At 41.6% G+C, this 20,479-nt stretch overlaps 1 protein-coding gene across 5 annotated transcripts in view; it reads right to left on the bottom strand.

The window, feature by feature from the left end:
* Nucleotides 1–20,479, bottom strand: part of RERE (arginine-glutamic acid dipeptide repeats) — a 412,980-nt gene that overhangs the window by 79,995 nt on the left and 312,506 nt on the right. For all 5 annotated transcript variants that reach the window (XM_074975155.1, XM_074975156.1, XM_074975154.1 and 2 more), the window contains one exon: nt 4,984–5,064. In XM_074975155.1, the coding sequence (XP_074831256.1) occupies nt 4,984–5,064 (81 nt within the window). The remainder of the gene's footprint in view (nt 1–4,983; nt 5,065–20,479) is intronic.

The raw sequence follows: 20,479 nt of genomic DNA, 5'->3' as shown, positions 1-20,479 counted from the left end.
TGATTTTCATGACTTTTTCATGAACACCGTATATTTCAGATGCAATGGCACCAGCCCTCAGGTATGACTTCTAGATTACCTTCTTTCTCTCTTATCTCTTGCTAACTGGCCAAGACAAAAATCAAGATGCGAGTGGAGCTTCTATACCCAACATGGAGACTCAGAGCAAGATTGCACTAAGTACTGAACTCCTCCCTACAAAGCCTTAATGTCTTCTTTTCGTAACGTTCACTAAGGGCTTGTCTACACATGAAAGCTAATTCAGAATGTTGTAGGGTGTGAATTGAGAGTGGAATAGCTATTCCTAAATGATTCCCTGAATACTTACTCTTATTCTAGAATAAGAGTGCCTTATTTCAAATTTGCTTAATTTAATTAAAAACTACACCAGAAAAAGGCACTCTTATACCGGAATAAGAGGGTCTACAAATGCAGTTACTCAAGGATAGCTAGTCTGCTTTAAATTCATACCCTCCCCCCTTATTCCAAATCAATTTTCATGTGCAGACAAGCTCTAAGCAACTGTGAAAGGAGCTCTAGGCCTTCAGCCTGGCGGGTGAAGGCTGGACAAACAATTAGCTTCCTGCCATGATCAATGTACCAGCACTACAGGTGTTCTGGAAAAAAAAACCAAACAAACAAACAAAAAAAAAAACAGTCATCCAAGGATCTCAAAGCACTTCCCAAAGATATGGGTTATTTTCATTTTAAAGCTGGGCATAAGAGGATGTGCAGTAGTCTCAATGGAAGTCCAGGGTTCTTACATCTTAAAGCAACTGTCCCTGAGTGAGTTACCCAAGGCCACTCAGCCAAGACAGGAACAGAACTCAGCTCTGACTCCCAGTGCCCAGCTCTAAATTTGACCAAGGTCCTTCCCTGACAACACAACTCAGTGCTCTCTTTTCTTCCTGGTCCTGACTGGGAATTCTATCAAAGGAACGTTCTCAATTTCTGGTAAGCCAAACAGCGGAGTTGCCTGACCTGTTCCTCAACTCTAGTTCCTCGCTTGGAACAAGCAAGGATACCAGTGTGCTCACCTCACCTTCTTTCCATCTTTTTACCATTTGTACAGCACCAGTGTGCTAAGTGTTTTAGAAAAACTTACAACCACCAGCTCCCAGCCCTGTAACTCCTACAGTCCATCTGTTTCAGGCCTATCACTATGGCATTTCATGTAGAATTCATCAGCTCAGGTAATTCAATGCCATCCTCTGCGGAATGTGGAGTAAAATGAGGGTTACTAACATGGGGCTTACAGAATTTCAACTTTTTTTTTTTCTTTAAACTAAGGCCCAGACATGGAAAGCTTCTACTTAAAGCTTAAGCAACTGACCAAAGCTGCATATCGAAAGTCAAATTTTCAGCATAACTGGAGCCTGAATACCATTTTCAAAAGCAAGCCAGGCACTTGGGTGCCAACATCACTTTTGAAAATGGATCTAGGCATTTCTGAAAATGTTGTTCTTAGAACTATTATGGGGAAAGGACCAACCAGGTTGGTAGCATGATCAAAAAATATATTTAATTCTGTCTCAGCATGGTGGCATGGTCTCGAGGTCTCTTCCAGCCCCATATTTCTCCGATTCCCTGAAAATTAGTCTGACAGAGTTTACCATTTTGAGCACCAGTTTATTAATGAGAAGAGGTATGAAAAACTATTCATGAGGGGATGGGGGGGGGGGAGGAGTAGTAGGATGGGTACTAGCAAGGAAAGAGAAATATAAAGTTATATGACAACCCAAAGCACATTACAAAAATTATATTAAAACAAATTTACAGACAGGCCTTCTTCTCCGGGGTATTACATGGTTAACATTTACTGATCCAACTAAAGCTCCATAAACTTGTTAGCTTTCTTAATCAACTCCAGCATTCCCATTTCAGCAGGGGGCATGCTCAGATAAGAGCTAGCTTTAGTTCCTGTGTGTCTTGCTTATAAAAGCCTGAAGAGAATGCTAAAGCTATTTATGCACACGCCCACTGGGAACCTTCTCTCAGACATAATTGCTTTGAAATAAACTGGGAGTGTGAAGACCTAAAACACACAGCTTTGATATACGGTAAATACATTCTTTCATCAGGATATTTTCCTTGCTGGTTATTTGTTTAGAAGAAACTGTGTCACAGCTAAAATGCACAAATTGGCAAATACAAGATTTCCTTTAAAAGGCTATGATACATGGAGGGGGTGGGAGTGCAGGCAACTCTCAAGCAAAGAGTTCTCTAGTAGGTTTGTAGAAAGCAAAGCACAGTAGATATAGGACCTAATTCTCATCTGCACCCAGGCCGCAGTAAAGTAGAAATAAGTTATATTCGCACCTATCTTAAGGCCCATTTAAACAGTGGTGTAAAGCAAACAATATAAATAAGAATCAGGTTCAGTCTTTAGACAAATTTTATTCTTCTACCAGATTCGTTAAAGCATAATTCTTGTAACACTGCAACAAGGATCTGTGCACGATCCGAGAGGTATCAGGCAGTAGTTCATGCGTGCGCACGCAGAAGGGGTTTATGCTATAAACTGAAGCAATATTAAGAAAGTTTGACTGTAAGTAGGTTTCTCAGTACATGATGACTGAGATTTATTTAACCGTTCAAAGAAGGCAGGGGATAACCTTTGTCCTCCTCTCCCAAGATATGAATGATTTACCTGGTGAGCTCTGATTAATTAGAAGTGCATATGATCAATAATCTTGTTTCCACTTAGGACAGGTCACCTCAGAAATAGCCCTGACTCCTTTTAAAATAGTTTTTGCAGACTCTGGGAGCAGCTCCCAAAGCTCTGTCTTGCCTATTTAGCCATATTTCAGAGCTATTCCTAGTGATGGTCTAGTGGCCAGAAATAGGAGAGAGAATAATTTAAGAGTTATTAGGAGCTTATTTCATATTGGAGGAGAATGGTGGCAGGCAAATAGTTTGGAGCCATTCTGATGAAAGAAAATAGCGGCAGATCTAATTCCATAGCCTTATAGTGTGGAAATTCTCCTTGTTCCACTCTAAAGGAAAAAGCAAACCTAAGGAGTCAAACATTAGCTAATACAGGTCTAATCCTGTGCTCCTTACTCAGGCAAAACTTCTATTGTGAACAAGGAGTGCAAGATTGAGCACTAAAAAAGCAGAAGCTAGACTTCTGGGCAAGAATAGGAAATGGAGATTAAACAATCTGTTGTAGGTCAAAGGTTACTTGTAGATCAGTTACCACTAGGGGCCAAAACAGCCTGCTCAATACCATCTACTACACTCTACTTCAAATTGCTTCACCTTAATGCTTAATCTTCTCAGCACTAGAAGTTTAGGCCTAGCACAATAAAAATGTAATGCTTGAACAGTGATGGCCTGTATCAAATTTCACATAGCTTGCGACTTCACAGAACTTTTAGGGAGGGCACAAGGTCTGAGAAATTCAAGTTCAAAAGCAAAAGACAAACTGTACAGCACTGGAAAGTAGGGTCAGAAATATGTCCCCAGTTTGCCTTACTTCAATGTGTCTTTTCTTTGATCTACAGGGGGAAAAAATTCTTTTGCAGAGAAAGAATGCATCTTTATTTTTAAAAATACATTTACGTGTACATGTAGCTGAAATGGACTTTTTTTTTTAAAGTAGTATTCAATAATCAAGTACTTTCCTAGCAACAAAATGCACTTCTAATCTAAAAGCCAATCTCTCCTAAAAACATTTCTGTGGAGTTATTCTGAAGAATAATGAAGGAAGAACTGCTTAAGCTGATTATATCCTGGATTTGTTAAATGTTGCTAAGTATTGTCCAATTTCCTTCAAAGATGTCATCTCTCTACAAATCACCTTCAATCATAAAAAAAAATGCATCAAAATATTAAAGTAAAGTCTATTTGCTCTTGGTGCAGTAACTAATATTTCCTAACATTACCAATAACATTGGTATATTAATCCACAGACAAGACTCTCTAACATAAACCTTTCACTCTCCCTTTCTGTTTGATTCATTGACGGTATTAACGTTTTGCCCATAAGAGATTGTGATGTAACAATATAATGTCACAAAGACATACCTCAGGAAGGTAGGAAGGAAACATCTTAGCATCCTTAGATGATTTAAAAAAAACCCACACACTATTACAATTATTTTTCCACTCAACATTAAAGTTTCACACAAAATAGATTATTTAATAGTCACCTCCATCCAGTGATGTTTAAATAAATATTTTCAACAGCATCACATTAATATGAATGCCACTTCTCACCCAGCAAAATAAGCACTGCACCTCCATTTTCACTTCACTTGCCCCTAAATACAGGGCAATAGTGAAGACTGCTTTCCAATACCACTCTACAAGTAGTTAAATGACACCTGCAGCATGGAAACCGAAGCTTCTAGAGAGGCTTGACAATCAGGGCTAATGGAAAAACTAAGTAGATTCCCAGAGCTTCCCAAACCCTTTAAAGTACAGCACTCTTCCTCACCTACCTCCCTTCTTCAATGCTTACCAGTGTTTTTAGTAGAATTTGACAATTATGTAGTTGTATTAAGCTCAAAAAAGTAAAATTCCTTAATTCAATTCAGAAAGAAAAGTCTTACATTTGCTGTCCAAACGTAAAAGCAGACAGCACACACCTCATTCTTCCAGATTCAATCAGATTTTATTTTGATTTAGGCTTTTGTTAATTACCCACTGCCATTTGAGCTTAAGTTGATGACATAAATGAATTACCCCATGATAATGTCTATATTTAAAAACAGATTTGGGATTCATAAATACCTTCCCAACCCCCTATGACTTCCTCCAATAACAACAAGACTATTCTATATCTTTCATACACAATGCTTAAAAATTGCCCTTAGGAAAAAAACACAGTAGCGTTTGTCAGCGGGGGATTTCTCTTCCATACATTTGAGCCAGACACTCAATCGAGGGTTAAAAGGAAACTGTTTCATAACATCAAATGGTGAGACGCAGCAGAGGGAGGGAAAAAGGCAAGTTACATAAAAGTCCAATTGTACTTACGGTCTCCTTATTGGGAAGTAACTCCTTTCGGATCCTGAAGAAGTTCTTGCCGTACTGTCTCAGCCCTTTAATGAAGCGTTTCTGTGTAAGAAGATAACACACACAGAGTGTCAGCAGAGCAAAACAAACAAACAAACAAAAAACCTTTTTAATCAGCGAAACAACTCTTCTCCTCTTAGGGACTGCTGATAAAAAGAGAGAAATGTGCACACATACAACAACTGAAACCATCAAAAAGGGGAAGGCTTCGAAAAGCCCCCTAAAAATTCAGATGGACTTAGAATTGAACCACAAACTTCGAATATTTGGAGCTAACAAAAAATTGCTCTGCTGTTAGTCCAAAATGATCCCAGTTAGCGATCGTTCAAGGGTTGGAGAAACAGCCAGCTCCTCTCCACACCAAAAAAACCACACACACAAAAAATCAGCAAGATCTATTTACATCTAAGGGAGGGGGAGAATCACACCGACAAGGAGGAAAGAAGAATATGTAACGTTATGATTTTTTTTTTAAGTGACTCTCCAACTGGGTGACGAAAAGGTTAAAAGTCCTTGCACGGGCACCCGCACCCGCACCCCCACACCCACACACCCAAAGAGATCCACGCTACTTTGGTAGGAATAAAGGCAAAAAGCTTCCAAATAAATCCCTTCAAGGGGGAAAAATATCGCAGCTTCTTATCCTCCCCCCCCCCTTTTTTTTTTTAAGAACAGTTCACGTTTGGTTTCAAATCCAAGGCAGCAAGAGACTTTCTTCTTTCACTTTGCAATAATCCACTTGGAGAGGAGAAAGCTCCCCCCTCCCCGGGGCTTCTCCTTTGGGGGTGGGTTTTGTTTGCAATTTCCTCGGGTTCAGACACCCCCTACAAATAACAGCGGAGACTGTTGAATCCAGATCGGGGTGGGGCGAGCTTGAAACCAGCCGTACAAGTCCTTTCCCGGCTCTGAAACGCGCCCCACTGCAAGCCGGAGCCCAAGTGGTGAATTCTTGCTCGAGCTCGCCTGGGAGCTCGGCGAGCTTGCCGCCAGCTCTACACTAAAAAAACAACAACAAAAAAAAACACCGCAAACCCCAGCACCCCAAAGCAGATCGTCTTCTGCGCTCCCCCCCCGCCCCTTGCAAAGCCCAATTCGTGCCAGGCGAGGAGGAGAGGGGAGAGACCTGGTTCCGTCTCCGGCAGCCGCAGGTGACTGCTGCTCAGGTGCCATGCAGCGCCTCTCCGCAGGCGGGCGGCTGCAGCGATCCGGGCGCGGAGCTCGCGTGTCACTCCGGGGCTCTGACACTACAAAGCGGGAGGAGGCAGCGGGCGGCAGCCGCGTGACATGTGATCTCCGCCGGGCTGTGCGGCTCGGGAAGAGAGCCGCGGGTGCGCTGCAAAAGGCGGCCTGGATCGCCCTGGAATGAGCCCAGCACGCTGGGCTGGGGGCGGGCAGCGATCTAGCGAGCGCCCTGCATCCTGCCCACCACCTGGCTGCAGGGCCAGCGGGCACGGGCAGCATCCGCACGGGTGGCTCTGACCACAAGGTGAGCGGCCAGCTTTAGAGGGAGGGGGTTGAAGCCCCCCCAAAAGGAGACTGTACAATTCTGCCCCCCCCAAAGGAGACTGTACAATTCTGCTCCTGAAGCAGCGCTCTGTGTAAACGCGAAAGCTTGTCTCTCTCCCCAGCAGACGCTGGTCCGATAAAAGATACCACCGCACCCACCTTGTCTCTCTAATATCCTGGAACCCACAGGGCGACAACATGCATAGAATTCTGCTCCTGTCATGAGCAAAGCAGGGGTCCCAGGGGAAAATCTGGGAATGGATTAAGAGCTAAATCCTTAAACAAACACTAAAGGCCTAACAGAGTGTGTTTGGGGAGGTATTTTCCTCTGCGAATGGGCTTGGTGGGCCAGGAACTACAATTCTTTGCAGAGGTAGTGATTTTTTTTTTAATGTTTTTATTTTAAAGCAAAGAGGTGAACCAAGGAAGCATCTCCTACCACCTAAATGTTGTATAGCTTCCCAGCCACTGCAATCTGTTTTCCCCTTGCTTTGATGAATATTTTTCTGTGGTTTATACAGCTAGTAAAGTTTGACTCATTTAGCAGCTTAGGCTGTAGCTCAGGGACCTTTTTGTGGCTTCCCCTTCCCCAGATTAATCTATCTATTCCCTGACTCTAAACACTCAATAACTTCCCAACCAGGGAATATATTCTTCCTCTCTGGTGTTATTTCCCTATGGTTTGCATCCTCATTTGTTAAATATATTATGACATGCTATTTACCTTGGCCTGCAGCTTTGGGACTTGTGGCTTCCATTCCTCCCCATCCCCAAATAATTTCACAAATAAATCAGTGTAAAAGGAACATAGCTAAATAATTGGTGACTGGATTGTTAAAGGGGCCTGAACTGAGCTTCCTTTTCTGCAGGCATAAGAATACAGGCACAACTAATCATGAGCACAAAGTTCGACATCAAAAAACTGGGTGACACTAAAAAGCTGGATCCTAATGTGTATACTCTATGGGGGAAATTAAATTAACTCCCAGAAAAGTGTAACGTGATTTAAATCAGCTTTCATCTCAATACACTATCAGCCAAATCTTCATGTGAGCACCCAGCCCAAGAAGCTGGGCTAAATGCTGGCAAATGGGCAAAGTGTCCCCCACACCATGGAGTGGGTGAGGAACTATCCCACAGAAACTAGTTCAGCCCATTGAAATATCCCTCCATGCCCCTTTTGGGCTCCCACCATAAGGTGGAGGATCCATACAGCAGTGGATCTTCTGAACCCTGCACCTCTCTTCAGTGAGCTGCTGTGCAGGCAGCCCCTGTGGAATTAACCACACAAATCCCTTGCTTCCTTGGCAGCAGAACTATTTTGGTTCAATGGTCAGGGAACCCTTCTGTGGTGCGTAGGCAGGAATTATCTATCACTGATTTGCACGTTGAGGCGGGACTCCCATCCAAGAGTTGAATTACTCACACCCATTTACTTCTTTTAAACCACTGGATCAAGTCTCCAAATGGTGGCACAAGAGAACAGTAGAAGTGCCAGGGACAGGAGTAATAAAAGCACTCAGGATCCTCAGCAAGGAATCTTGACTATAAGGAAGACACCTGCCTTTACTCATCAGACTTTAGACAAGAACACCTCTACTATGTAATGAGGACTGGTGCAGTGTGTAACTCTGAGCCAGTGAGTCTCAACCCACAGCCCAATCAGCACACCGCTGCAGTTCATATGACATCCTCAGGGCCATACAGTATTGAATGCGGTTCATCTAACACATTGTGGGCCACATATGCAGCCCACAATGGTAAACAGCTTGAGAACCACTGCTCTGAGCACTACCCATACTGGTGTTTCTCATTGCTTCAGTGTCAGTTAATCAGGGGCACTTCACACTGTTGTCAGAGAAGCCGTTATCCCCCACCACCATGAGCACATTCCTCACATTATGTGCTTCTACTGCAGAGAAAGATGGCGGCCGTAACGGGAGGACTTTAATGCCCAAACGCCAGCTCCATATATCCCACAGTGCACTGCAATGTACCTATACAACTAGCAGCACAGGATGAAAATCAGCCAAATCAAGAAGTATGTGCCAGCATATAACCCAAAGCACTTCACAACTCTTAACAAAAAACACTCAGTATGGCTCTGGGCTGGAAGGTCTTTAGTTTTCTTAACATCACTGTCACCATGCATTGCATTACAGGCACTATGCATTTGCAGCATCAGGTTACCGAGTATGTGGGAAATTTCAATACAAATAATTTCACAGAAATATTGGTGTGAAGAAAGCCATTCCAAAGAGTGCTCATTATATAAACACAACTGTTCTCTTTAACAGAACAATCCATCTATGGAAGAGCAGGGCCAGTGCAAGATGTCAGAGCAACCTATGGTCCAGGCCACAAGGCTGGAAGACATGGGTTCTACTCCCAGTAATTCCACTGACTCACTGGGAGACACTGGGCAAAAGGCTCAGTTTGTCCATCTGTAAAATGGAACCCCCAGCTCCGAAGCATTTAGAAACCGACAGCTGAACTTTCTAAACAAGTGCTACATGTTATAATTCTCCCACCTTCCAGCCTACTCTACCACTCCCCAAACGAAATACAACCCTTTCTGGAAAAGGAACCATTTGAATATCTAATTTAGCAAATTCACCACAATAAATTTAATGAACAGGAAATGTCAGATGCTAAAATGGAGATTACTGAATAAAGATACCTTGCGGACTTAGCCTGTTATCAAAAGCACTTAATGGCATTTTAGCAGTTGTGTTTTAATCACCATTTGTAAAAAAAAAAAAAAAATTATTTTTTTTGGTAAAAAAAAGTACATTTTCACTGTGTAGTGCAAAGCCTGAAGAATTATGTTCTTCATTCACTTTACTTGGTTGTGATGTTTTATTAAAAATGATGAATGGTGTGAGAAGAAGGAGCTTTTTAAAGAAGTAATTCTGAGTTGACAATCTAAAGTTATTTCATAATTTTTAAAACCAACTTTTTCACATTTTCCAACTGCTCTGATTAAATTTTGCAGTAAAAAGCAATTTTACTTCTCATCCTGTTCATGAGATGCCAAAAGTACCTATCAGGAATGTAAATGTGGGATATCCTATCTCAACAGCAGGTTAGACAATGCCCGATTTCCAAAGCTTGATTCATTTCAATTTCTTTAACATTCTGAAACCTCTGCCAATCACACGGTTCGCTTACACTTCTTGTCTACAGGTATGATCTAATAGGCTTCACCATTCAACCATTTCAACCACACGAACTGACCTAGTGCTTATTCAGTGGAATTACCATGGGTAATAAGAGCACAATTCCAATCTTTAAATCACTACTGGGTGTTTTTCCAAAATATATGATCTAGTTCAACCACAAGTTACTAAACTGGACTCAGTAATCAATGGGTGAAATTCTCTTGTCTGTATGTTATTCAGGTGGTCAAACTAGGTAATCACAATAGCTTTAAAATCTATGAATAGGGTAGACACTAAATAGCTAAGAAACAACTTCATACACCAACAGTAATTTCCAAAATGAAATGGTAAATTTTAACTATCGCTTCCCTTCCACAAGCATACCACTGTGTAATAAAACTGAAACCATCTTACACTTCTCATTGTTACTTAAAAAAATATGGTGGGTATTAAAAGAAAACTAGGGCTAGACATTAAAATGACAGCACCAGGTGTCCAGCCTGGACTTTGTACAAACTGGAAGGGAACCTATGGTGGTCAGTGCTATCATTTCCACATTGACAGAAACAGGAATCCTTGCAACTGAAAGATATTTAAGCAACAAGAGACGTTTATGTCATTAGGGGATATGATCAGGCTTAAGGTGCACTAAGAAGCAGGGGAGACTTACTTTGATTATAACACTGCTCAGTGCAAATACTGTGAGGCAAAAGAAAGACTTCTTTTTATTAATAAAACAAGTATCTTTGGGCAACTAAAAATAGCTCCATAATTTACGTAAAAGAAGCTTAAAACAAATCAATAAAATAAAACTGCAGACAATTAAGTTAAAAAAGAACTAGATAAATTCATGGAGGATAGGTCCATCAATGGCTATTAGCCAGGATGGGCAGGGATGGTCCCTAGCCTCTGTTTGCCAGAAGCTGGGACTGGGCGACAGAATGGATCACTTGATGATTACCTGTTCTGTTCATTTCCTCTGGGCCACCTGGCACTGGCCACTGTCTGAAGACAGGATACTGGGCTAGGTGGACCTTTGGTCTGACCCAGTATAGCTGTTCCTGTGTTCTTAAGTATTTCTATTAGAATTTATTTTCTAGATTTTTTTTTCCCTTCCAGCTCCAGCCGTTGGTCAGTTTCCATCTCCATTTCTGCCCCCACTCCCCAAATCACATCAAGATTTTCCTCCTTCTTCCTCTCAGTCATGCACAATGAGGCTGCTTTGAAAAATTTGTTTCAATATAAAAAGAGCGGAGACTGGAGTAACCTGTTGCTCCACATTCTGTGGTGGCCCGAGTTGCCTATTAAACACCACATCTTGGCTTCCATTTTTCCATATACTCTTCTCTATAGGTGTTGCCTTTCCTTACTACTTCAATCCACCTTTAAATAATGGAGCAACACATTCCTCTTTGCTTTTTAACACTATTTCAGAGCAATCTTGCAGAAAGGCTAGTAGGAAGGGGAGGTAAACTTGGGAGGTGGGGGTGGGTTATGCCCTGCTGTCAAGGGATGTTGAATTTCTGAGCTGTAAGAGTGAGGTAAAGTCGGAGGACAGCGGAGCACTAAATGTTGATCCCACAGATACACGGGAAAGGGAAGAGTCTTGATGTGAAGTGCAAAAGGGGGTTTGGAGCAAAGTGGTCTAAAAGCACTAATCCAGTTGGGGTTTTTGGATGAAAACAACACATTTTACACCTTTTTATTAAACATATTTGTTACAGGGTTTTTGACAGACTTCATATTTGTACAGCACCTTGAAGAAGAAGAAGAGTGCAGCAGGAACTAAATGAGTGCTAAGTACCCTGAGTATAATTATTGTAAAGTAGCATTAGGAAATCCTTTGGCTTGATGGTTCAGCAGCCACTGCTGATAGACAACACCAATATGTTTTGTGAAATGGTTGCCATGGCTATTGACCAGATGGAACACAAGGTCTCCTAATGCTGTTTTATAATCTGAGTTCCCCCCAATGTAATTTATTAGGTTCTATGGTATCCTGCTACAATGTGTAAACAGGGGGCTATAAATAATCAAGGAAGCACTAGGAACAAGCATGTTAATGTTTGCATATGTGTTACTTGTAGGTCCCATATTTTATCCCAAGAAACAAATACCATGACAAGATACACAAAGCCATTATGCTCTGACTAACAGAGCTCAGATGGCATGTTTATCAAAGTGATGATAATGCCATTACGATGCTGTAGTTAAGGTTATGCATCAGGTTTCTATTATCAAGGGATTACAGTTTGGCAGGGAAAATTTGCTGCTGCATGCTGAAATTCAGCACCCTTGGGTTTAACCTAGGACTGAGGATTTGGTTGGGTTTTTTTTTTTTTTTTTTTTTGTTTGGTCTTTGTGAACTGTCTAAATCCAAATTAGGTTTGGCTGTGGGTTCTAAAAACATGCAATAAAAGCTGTAGCTCACGAAAGCTTATGCTCAAATAAATTGGATGAGCTATTGCCAGCAGGAGAGTGAGTTTGTGTGTGTGTGTGGGAGGGGGGGGTGAGAAAACCTGGATTTGTGCTGGAAATGGCCCACCTTGATTATCATGCACATTGTAGGGAGAGTGGTCACTTTGGATGAGCTATTACCAGCAGGAGAGTGAGTTTGTGTGTGTATGGGGGTGGGGGAGTGAGAAAACCTGTATTTGTGCTGGAAATGGCCCACCTTGATTTTCATGCAGGTTGTAAGGAGAGTGGTTACTTTGGATAGGCTATTACCAGCAGGAGAGTGAGTTTGTGTGTGTGGTTTTTGGAGGAGAGTGAGGGGGTGAGAGAACCTGGATTTCTGCAGGAAATGGCCCACCTTGATTATCACACACATTGTGAAGAGAGTGGTCACTTTGGATGGGCTATTACCAGCAAGAGAGTGAGTTTGTCTGTGGAGGGGCGGGGGGGGGCAGAGGGTGAGAAAACCTGGATTTGTGCTGGAAATGGCCCAACTTGATGATCACTTTAGATAAGCTATTACCAGCAGGAGAGTGGGGTGGGAGGAGGTATTGTTTCATGGTCTCTGTGTATATAATGTCTTCTGCAATTTCCACAGTATGCATCCGATGAAGTGAGCTGTAGCTCACGAAAGCTCATGCTCAAATAAATTGGTTAGTCTCTAAGGTGCCACAAGTACTCCTTTTCTTTTTGCGAATACAGACTAACACGGCTGTTACTCTGAAAAATCTTAAAATCGCAAAATAAAACCCTATGTCTAATCCATTTTAAAGTTACAAATCCATATGATGCAAAAGGTAAGATTCTCACAGAAAACATTAACTTTCTCACAGATGCCTACTGATCCCATTCAGAAGTGATTTTTCAGTCAGTTTTGTGTCTCTTTCGTCCCCACAACTCAGAAAACGATCAAATCCTGAGTGCTGTTTACACTTATGGAGGATTCCCCCCAGATATTTATGTGCTTATTATAAAAAAAAACCTTTGAAATGCCAAAAAGTATATATTTTCCCACTACTATAACTGAAAGAACTGGTAAAAGGATTTTCCCTCAAACTTTAAGCAATATTTTAAACTCTTGACTATGACCATGCATGGAAAGCTTCCGCCTGTGAAAATGGGGGTTATAATAGAAGTCCCAGTGTGGCAGTTTTTGCTATCACAAATGCTATAATAAAATTACAGTATGTTTTTTAAGAGGCCTAAGATCTTCCAAGCCTTTGCCAACTGAAGTTGTCATCTTCCACATTAAATATGCCCCAATAGGCTTTACAATAACATGCAGAAAAAGTTTTATATAGTTCCAATAGTTAACAGCACATAAAGTAAAATTCACAAATGAAAAGCACCTTAATTCTGAAACAGAAATTTTACAGGATGAAAAGTTACACCAGTTGCTTTGCCTAGTTGGAAAAATAAATGAAACTTACTTGCATTTGCAAAAACCAGTTAGTGTGCAAAACACATTTCTGGACTGCCCAAAACAATAACTATTTTTTAGCATGCAGACGTCGTATATGTACCTTGGCTGAATTTCAGTACACTGAGTACATTTTATTAAAAGCTTGGCTGTATTTTTACATAAATTAAACTTAATATGTATATGTTAAAAATAAAGACGTTCGCTGATAAAACAGAATGGAATCAAATATACTCTACAAATAGCGGTGTTTCCTTAGAGGGCTACTTAACGGTTGGTTGCTAGGCCTAAAGATGTCAGATATCCCACACTGAAGATCTTAGCTTGGTGTTTTCAAGTACATAATATTTTTCATCCAATGAAACCTTATTGCAACAGGAAAATGACTATCTTCTCTAGCACTTTTTCATCTTGAAAGATTGCAACCCACTTTATAAACTCAGGGCCAAATCCTGCTCAAGTGAGAAGTCCCATTAAAGACAAGATGGACCTCTTGAGTGAGAAGGGGGATCTGGTTCTGAAATACATATCCAGGCTAGACACAAACTCAACATAACTACCACAGAAATGCAGCATATATGTTTAACCCTAAACTGACTAATTCCCTGAAGGCTCTCATGTGGCAAGAGGCAAACTGTCTAGTTATTTTGGGGCCACTAAGGGCAGTGCACCAGATATGTCTGTGGGAACTGAAAGGCAAGATCTCGGGAACATTTGTTTGCAGTCAGTCTTGCTTGGCATTGCCATGGCCCAGCCAGTATATACTTCCACTCCCCAGCTAGCCCTACTGCTCAGAGACCAGGAAATAGCAGGATGTTAGAGCTCAAAGCATCATCAGCTGGGGGCAGAGACTTCCTGTCATGGAGCCCAGCGAGTCTGTATGATGCAGAAGCAGGTGGAGAAAGAGACTCTGTTAAGTCCATGAAGAGATAAGGTTTGAGAATACCCCACTTTGGGAGCAGCAGCAGGGAAAGTTCACTTTGAAGAGGGGATGGAACCATGAAGCAGATGAGACAGGCCTTGGGATGACGGTGGGGCACAGGGTTTCAGCATATAAAAGCAACACTGCACAGCAGTTTAGGACAGGAAGTGAATACCATATCCCAACTGAAACTCACATGGAACTCTTTCAAGGTCAGTCCTTCAGGACAAAACAAAACAAAAGCCTGTCAAGAAAAATTCTTGTTCAAGCCTCTGCAGTGCCCTGTAATATGCCCCGCTGCTGGGAGGACAGGATATGCTTCAACCTCATCTGAACTTCCTTTTTTTTATTGTTTCCTGTCACAACCATATCTCCGTTTAATGTTTTTTAAATTTAATTTTGGGGTAGCTAGCAATTCTAACCTTAGCATTAGATACTCAGCCTCCTGTTTCTTTTATGAGCTCCCAACAAGCTTGCAAAAGTCAACCGAGTAGGAAAACTGACTTAGTAAAACAGCTTCCAAAGCCTCTGAGTGCACTCCATGGTACTGGAGCAGATTCACTTGCAGTTCTCAGACTAGCCAACAGCAGCAGCGGTAGATCTTTGGGGAAATGTCTGCCCTCAACTGTCCCCTTCACTTTCATCATCCCCCTCCCAAAAATGTGTTCTGAGGTTTGTCAGCTCCAGTCCCTGTGTACACTGCACATATGAATGTCAACCAGCATGCCCACCAACTGGAACTTCCCTCTTTTAAAGATGCTGTTCTGAGCCCAAAGGCTTGACTCTGAGGAGCTTTATTTCTCTTTCCTGATATAACTTTGACACAGACCCAACAGGCGTATGAAAGCTGGGACCTGGACTTAATGGGGCTTGTACACTAGAGCTCAAATAACTGGCTTAAAAATGTCCAGCGCTCTATTACATATCTTTATCAGAGACCTTTTTCGTAGTGGGGCTCTGGGTTTAGATCAGTGGTTCTCAACCAGGTGTACGAGTGAGTACCCCTGGGGATATGCAGACAGAGGTCTTCCAGGGGATACTAGATATCTGCCTATTTTTACAACAGGCTATATAAAAAGCACTAGCAAAGTTAGTACAAACTAATATTTCATACAATGACTTGTTTATACTGCTCTATATACGATACTCCGAAATGTAAGTAAAATATTTATATTCCAGTGGGTTTATTTTATATGGTAAAAATGAAGAAGTAAGCCATTTTTCAGTAATAGTGTGCTGTGTCACTTTTGTATTTTTATGTCTGATTTTGTGAGCAAGTGGTTTTTAAGTGAGGTGAAACTTGGGGATCTGCAAGACAAATCAGACTCCTGAAAGGGGTACCGTAGTCTGGAAGGGTTGAGAGCCAGTGGTTTAGATGACCACGGTCACGACACTCAAGTTCTTTTATTATTTCTGGTCTTCAAAAGGCATTGCCACAGAGTGACGATAAGAAAATATGCTTCAGTGTTTTTGCAGGTAAAACGAGCACTGGCTAGTTAAGAAGCTGAAGCAGGAACAGAGGGATAAAAACTGCCAGCTACCTATCTAGTGCCAGTTACTGCTCCTCAGTTCCACACCAGAATTAAAATAACCTGACACTAACTGCAGAACTGTAACTTGGATTAAGACATTTTTCTTCTCTCATGTTATAACAGCCTCTCTCCTGCCTCTGTAGTTTAAGCACTGCACATCCATCCATTTATGAAGCTTGTGTATTAACAATTTGTAACTAGGTCATGAAAAAGTTCATAAGGTCCCAGTCCACTAGTTTGTTTTTTGTTTGGGGTTTTTTTTTGGGGGGGGGGGGGGAGAAGAGGAGAAAAGAAGGGGAGGATAATTAAAAATAATTCCCTTTTACTCCTCCCTCCATCTGAAAGATATGCCTCAGTTTAGGCCGCATTTTCATTTTGCAAAGTGTACAGCAACAGAAAAGGGTTGAATTCAGCCCTGGTGTGAACGTGTGCTTCTCCAGTGATTTCTTCTCTTGATTGATTTAAATGAAGAGACACCCATTACACCAGGGTAGAATTTGGTCCCTATGCCTTTGTGGTACACTAATAAAATAAAAGTGGCTTTCACTGATGCTTACAAATCTCCTGAACATATGTAGCAATTAAAATATACATATAACATTTTGATGGTTTTGCATTACAGACTGGTCTCTATTAGGAGGAGGAGTTAAAAATTTTCAAAGGATACAAACAACATCTCCAAAGCACCCTCAGTGTCACCCAGATAACTCTGGAAAATACAAAATGAAGAGCAAGGAATCTATTGCAAGGTCTAAAGCTGCTAAACAATCCAGCTTCCACTCCCAAAAGGATTAATTTTCCAGGGATTTTCTTTCTTAAACACAAAGAAATAAACCCTACCTCAAATACCACAGGGATTCATGTCACAACTATTATACATAAGAAAGAGGCGCACACCTTCCCTCTAGAGTCCATGTATTCTATATATCTGTAGCCATATACACAGACATATAACATGTACACAGACATTAAGCGGACTCCCTCCCTCAAGGGAATGCCAAAGGATCATGGGATGGTAATGAGCCCCCTCCATGGTGTTGTACTGTTAAGCTTTTGTTTGGAACAATAGATCTCCCATGATACCTCTCGACTACTGAAAATATTGGTATTAAGTGAGCATGAGCACAGCTGTGTGTAAATTACATATATAAACAGATTAGATTTGTATATTTATACTGAATGCAAACACATTAATAGCACATTTGCATACACAGTTGGCTAAATGAGACTGCATGCAGAGTGGGATTTCTAGTTTCAAACACATTTTTTTTTAAATAAAGTATTTAAGATGCTATTTAAGAGGTCAAACTGGTTTAATCATCCTTTCTCCCCTTCCCTCCTCCAGAGCTATGCCTGAAATGCTGTTCTTGTCACTGCTTCATTCACCTACCATCCTGCCCAGATTATAATTGCAATGTTTTAGCAGAAGAAACTGAAGTGGGGCATTTTGCTAAAGGTTATCCAAACTTCATTACGTTTATTTTATTGGAGATGGGTTAAGGGGAGAGGGTTTTAGTTCAGCCACACACAAAAACTACTTCTCAAATGCCAGTTGATCAAATTCCCCTTTTCCTCCCCTCTCTTTTATGTACTGTGATGGATCAATTGAAAAATCAGTTTGAGACAGAACATGATACTGAAGGTGACACAATGGCTACAAGGCTTTTCCAAGGCTGGTGAAGAAGAGAACGACTCTGTCACGCCCGTGGGCTTAGGGCTATCAGGCTGCTGCTTGCTAACCTTACGTGCTAACCCCAGCTTTATTTTTCCAGCAGTATTTTAGGAGGACTGTTTTTATAAAGAGAGAGATTTCACATTCAGATTCACCCAAAGCAGTTTGCAAATCTTTTATTCATTTCCTACTTAGTACCAGTTTTCTGCGTGAAATCCTAGACAAGAATCTCATCCCAAAAGAACAAACAAACAAAAATCAATTATCTCTAAATGAAGAGCATTTATTTTACTCTAATTGCAGCCCCTCTTGCTACTGACTCCGGGTATTTCCATCACACCTCCCCAGACAATGTTCTCAAGTCAGCCTCTCTCTTGCCTTCACGTTTCATGTCGGCTCCTGTTAAAAGGTCCATTCCTGCCTCTTAGGCTCACCAACACGCAACCCTACCGATAAATCATCCACCAACCTGCTCTTGGAAATGCACTGGCCACGGTGTGATTGCTCCAGCCCTGGGTTGCCAAGCAACCAACACAAGAGGGAAGTCTGAGAACTGCTGACAAATAGCCAAGTGGCTGAAACAACAGACCTCTCTCTCTGTCAAAAAATGTGTTTCAGAGAAGTACCTCCCCCGCCTCCGCTCTGTGCTCAACACTGCGTGATTGTAAAATCCAAATCAAAAGGCTATTGTAATGAACACACACGTCCTGCTCAATTACTAATTGTTAAAGAGCTGTGGGAAGGCTGCGATCACAGGGTGTATGGCAACAGAAATGTGATCCCGTAAACGAGATAAAGTCAGCAGCATGCCGAGAAACCTGGTCTAAGAGCAGCCTGCAGTGGCACATCAGAAGCTGATGCACATATCAAAAAAGACTGGTATTAAAGCAGCAGAAGGGAAAAAAAAAAATAAAGGAAGACACTGACTTTCCAGAGCTGAAGGAAAGCAAAGGGCATTTGATAAGCAACTCTGGCCCTTTAGAAACACAATTTGTGGATTACCACAAGCATCACTGTCCATCCTCACATTACTACAGTTGCCTGGCCCTATGTTGCAGGAAGACGACGAAGAGGCCAGGAGGGAAGGGCATGTCTGTTTGAAGGCTGCTTTGTCTGTCATCTATTTTCCCTCAAATTGAATAAGCTGAAAAAACCTATTTCTCTTCCCAAGCCTTTGCTAGAGCGATCACCCCCTGGTGGTTAAGCTCTGTAGCAGCAGGTTTCAGAAGGGGATCTGTGCTGAAGACAGCAACAAGTCCTGCACTGGGAAGAGGCTGAAAATGCAAAAAATCCCTCCGGTTATTTGATTTCTCTCTTCTATATAGGAGTATGAAGAGAGTATCCTTATCAAACACACATGGGGAACTGTTTCATTATGGTACTTCAAATGAATCATTTCCACCCAAAAAGGACACAGACTCCACCGTCTCACCCATATTATTTATATTTAAGTGACCACAATGGGCTCATTCCTGTACAAGGAATACAAATGAAGATGATCCCTGCCCAGAGGAATTAACGCTCAGATGGACACAAGAGTTCACCTAGGTGGATCCAACTGCAGGATAGGGATGCTGTTATACAGCCCAGCTACTGTACTACCCCACACATCCACCCTTTTATCTGAACAGCTTGCTTTACTGTAGTCCTCTGAGGGTAATGGATCATTTCACAATTAGCTTTTATTCCCGTTTTACACATGGAGAGAGATTAAAGCACAGGGGAACTGAGGCTACACCTTATTGCCAAAACCTGTGTTTGTGTGGGGAGGACTGTTTTCTTTACAACCGGATAAGTAATGTACGCTGTAAACAAACTCTGTGTGTGTGTGTGTGTGTGTGCGCGCGCGCGCGCGCGCACGCGCGCTCCTTTTCAACAGCATTCTAAGAGTTTAAAGAGAAAAAAAACCGAAACCAGAGGCCTGGAATGTTTGTGACCCAGCAACACAGAACAATTTACTGCTGCCAAGAGGCACTACAATAATAAAGCTGTTGATTATAATTCACATTAGATTTTCCTGTGCAGGAACAGATTCGCTCCTGATTGTGGCTTGTTTAAAACCACCTTTAAAAATGAAGCTGTCAGATAAAGTGCCTTCTGACATGTTAAAACTAAACCAAAACTTAAAAAAAACCTTAACACTCCCCACCCCTGCACTTTCCCTAGGTGTACTTGCTACCTTTCAAACTGGAGAAATGGTTTGGAAATACTTCTCTCCGATATAATTCGCACTCATAGAAATCAGACATGCCAAACACTCCTAACTGGGAACTGACAAAACAGAAGTCCTAATACCCCATTAAATACTAGCTCCTTTTTGTTAGTTTTATATTCACATAAATTGGGTACGTTCGCATGTGCCAAATTGCTTTTGGTCGTTGAGACTCGAGCTTCCAACAGTTAGTTAACTCTGCCCAGGAAGGAAATAATCAAGGAAAAATACTAAATATAGAAATAGGGAAATATAAGAAATGAATTAAACCGGAACAGGAGTTCTTCCGCAAGGTATGAACAGTAACACCATTGGGCATCCTTTTTCCCCAAGGGAGAGCCCCCTCTGTGTAACTCAGACACGTTCTGAGATCTCCCTCCCTTCCTTTCACCCACTCAACCTCCAAGTTCTTGTGTCACAGCCAACAATGATTTCAGAGGAGGCTTAAGTTTATGACTTTTTCCTTTGGAGGACCTCAATGTCAGAGAGCACAGCTACCTTCCACAGGGCTACGGATGCCCCACGTGCATTGTTACTGACCTTAAATATAAAAAGAAAAGCAAATAAGAGCACATTTT

This window comes from Natator depressus, chromosome 18 (assembly GCF_965152275.1).
Source record: "Natator depressus isolate rNatDep1 chromosome 18, rNatDep2.hap1, whole genome shotgun sequence".
Classification (NCBI taxonomy): domain Eukaryota; kingdom Metazoa; phylum Chordata; order Testudines; family Cheloniidae; genus Natator; species Natator depressus.
The sequence above is the reverse complement of the archived record's forward strand: the minus strand, read 5'-3'. Positions and strand labels throughout refer to the sequence as shown.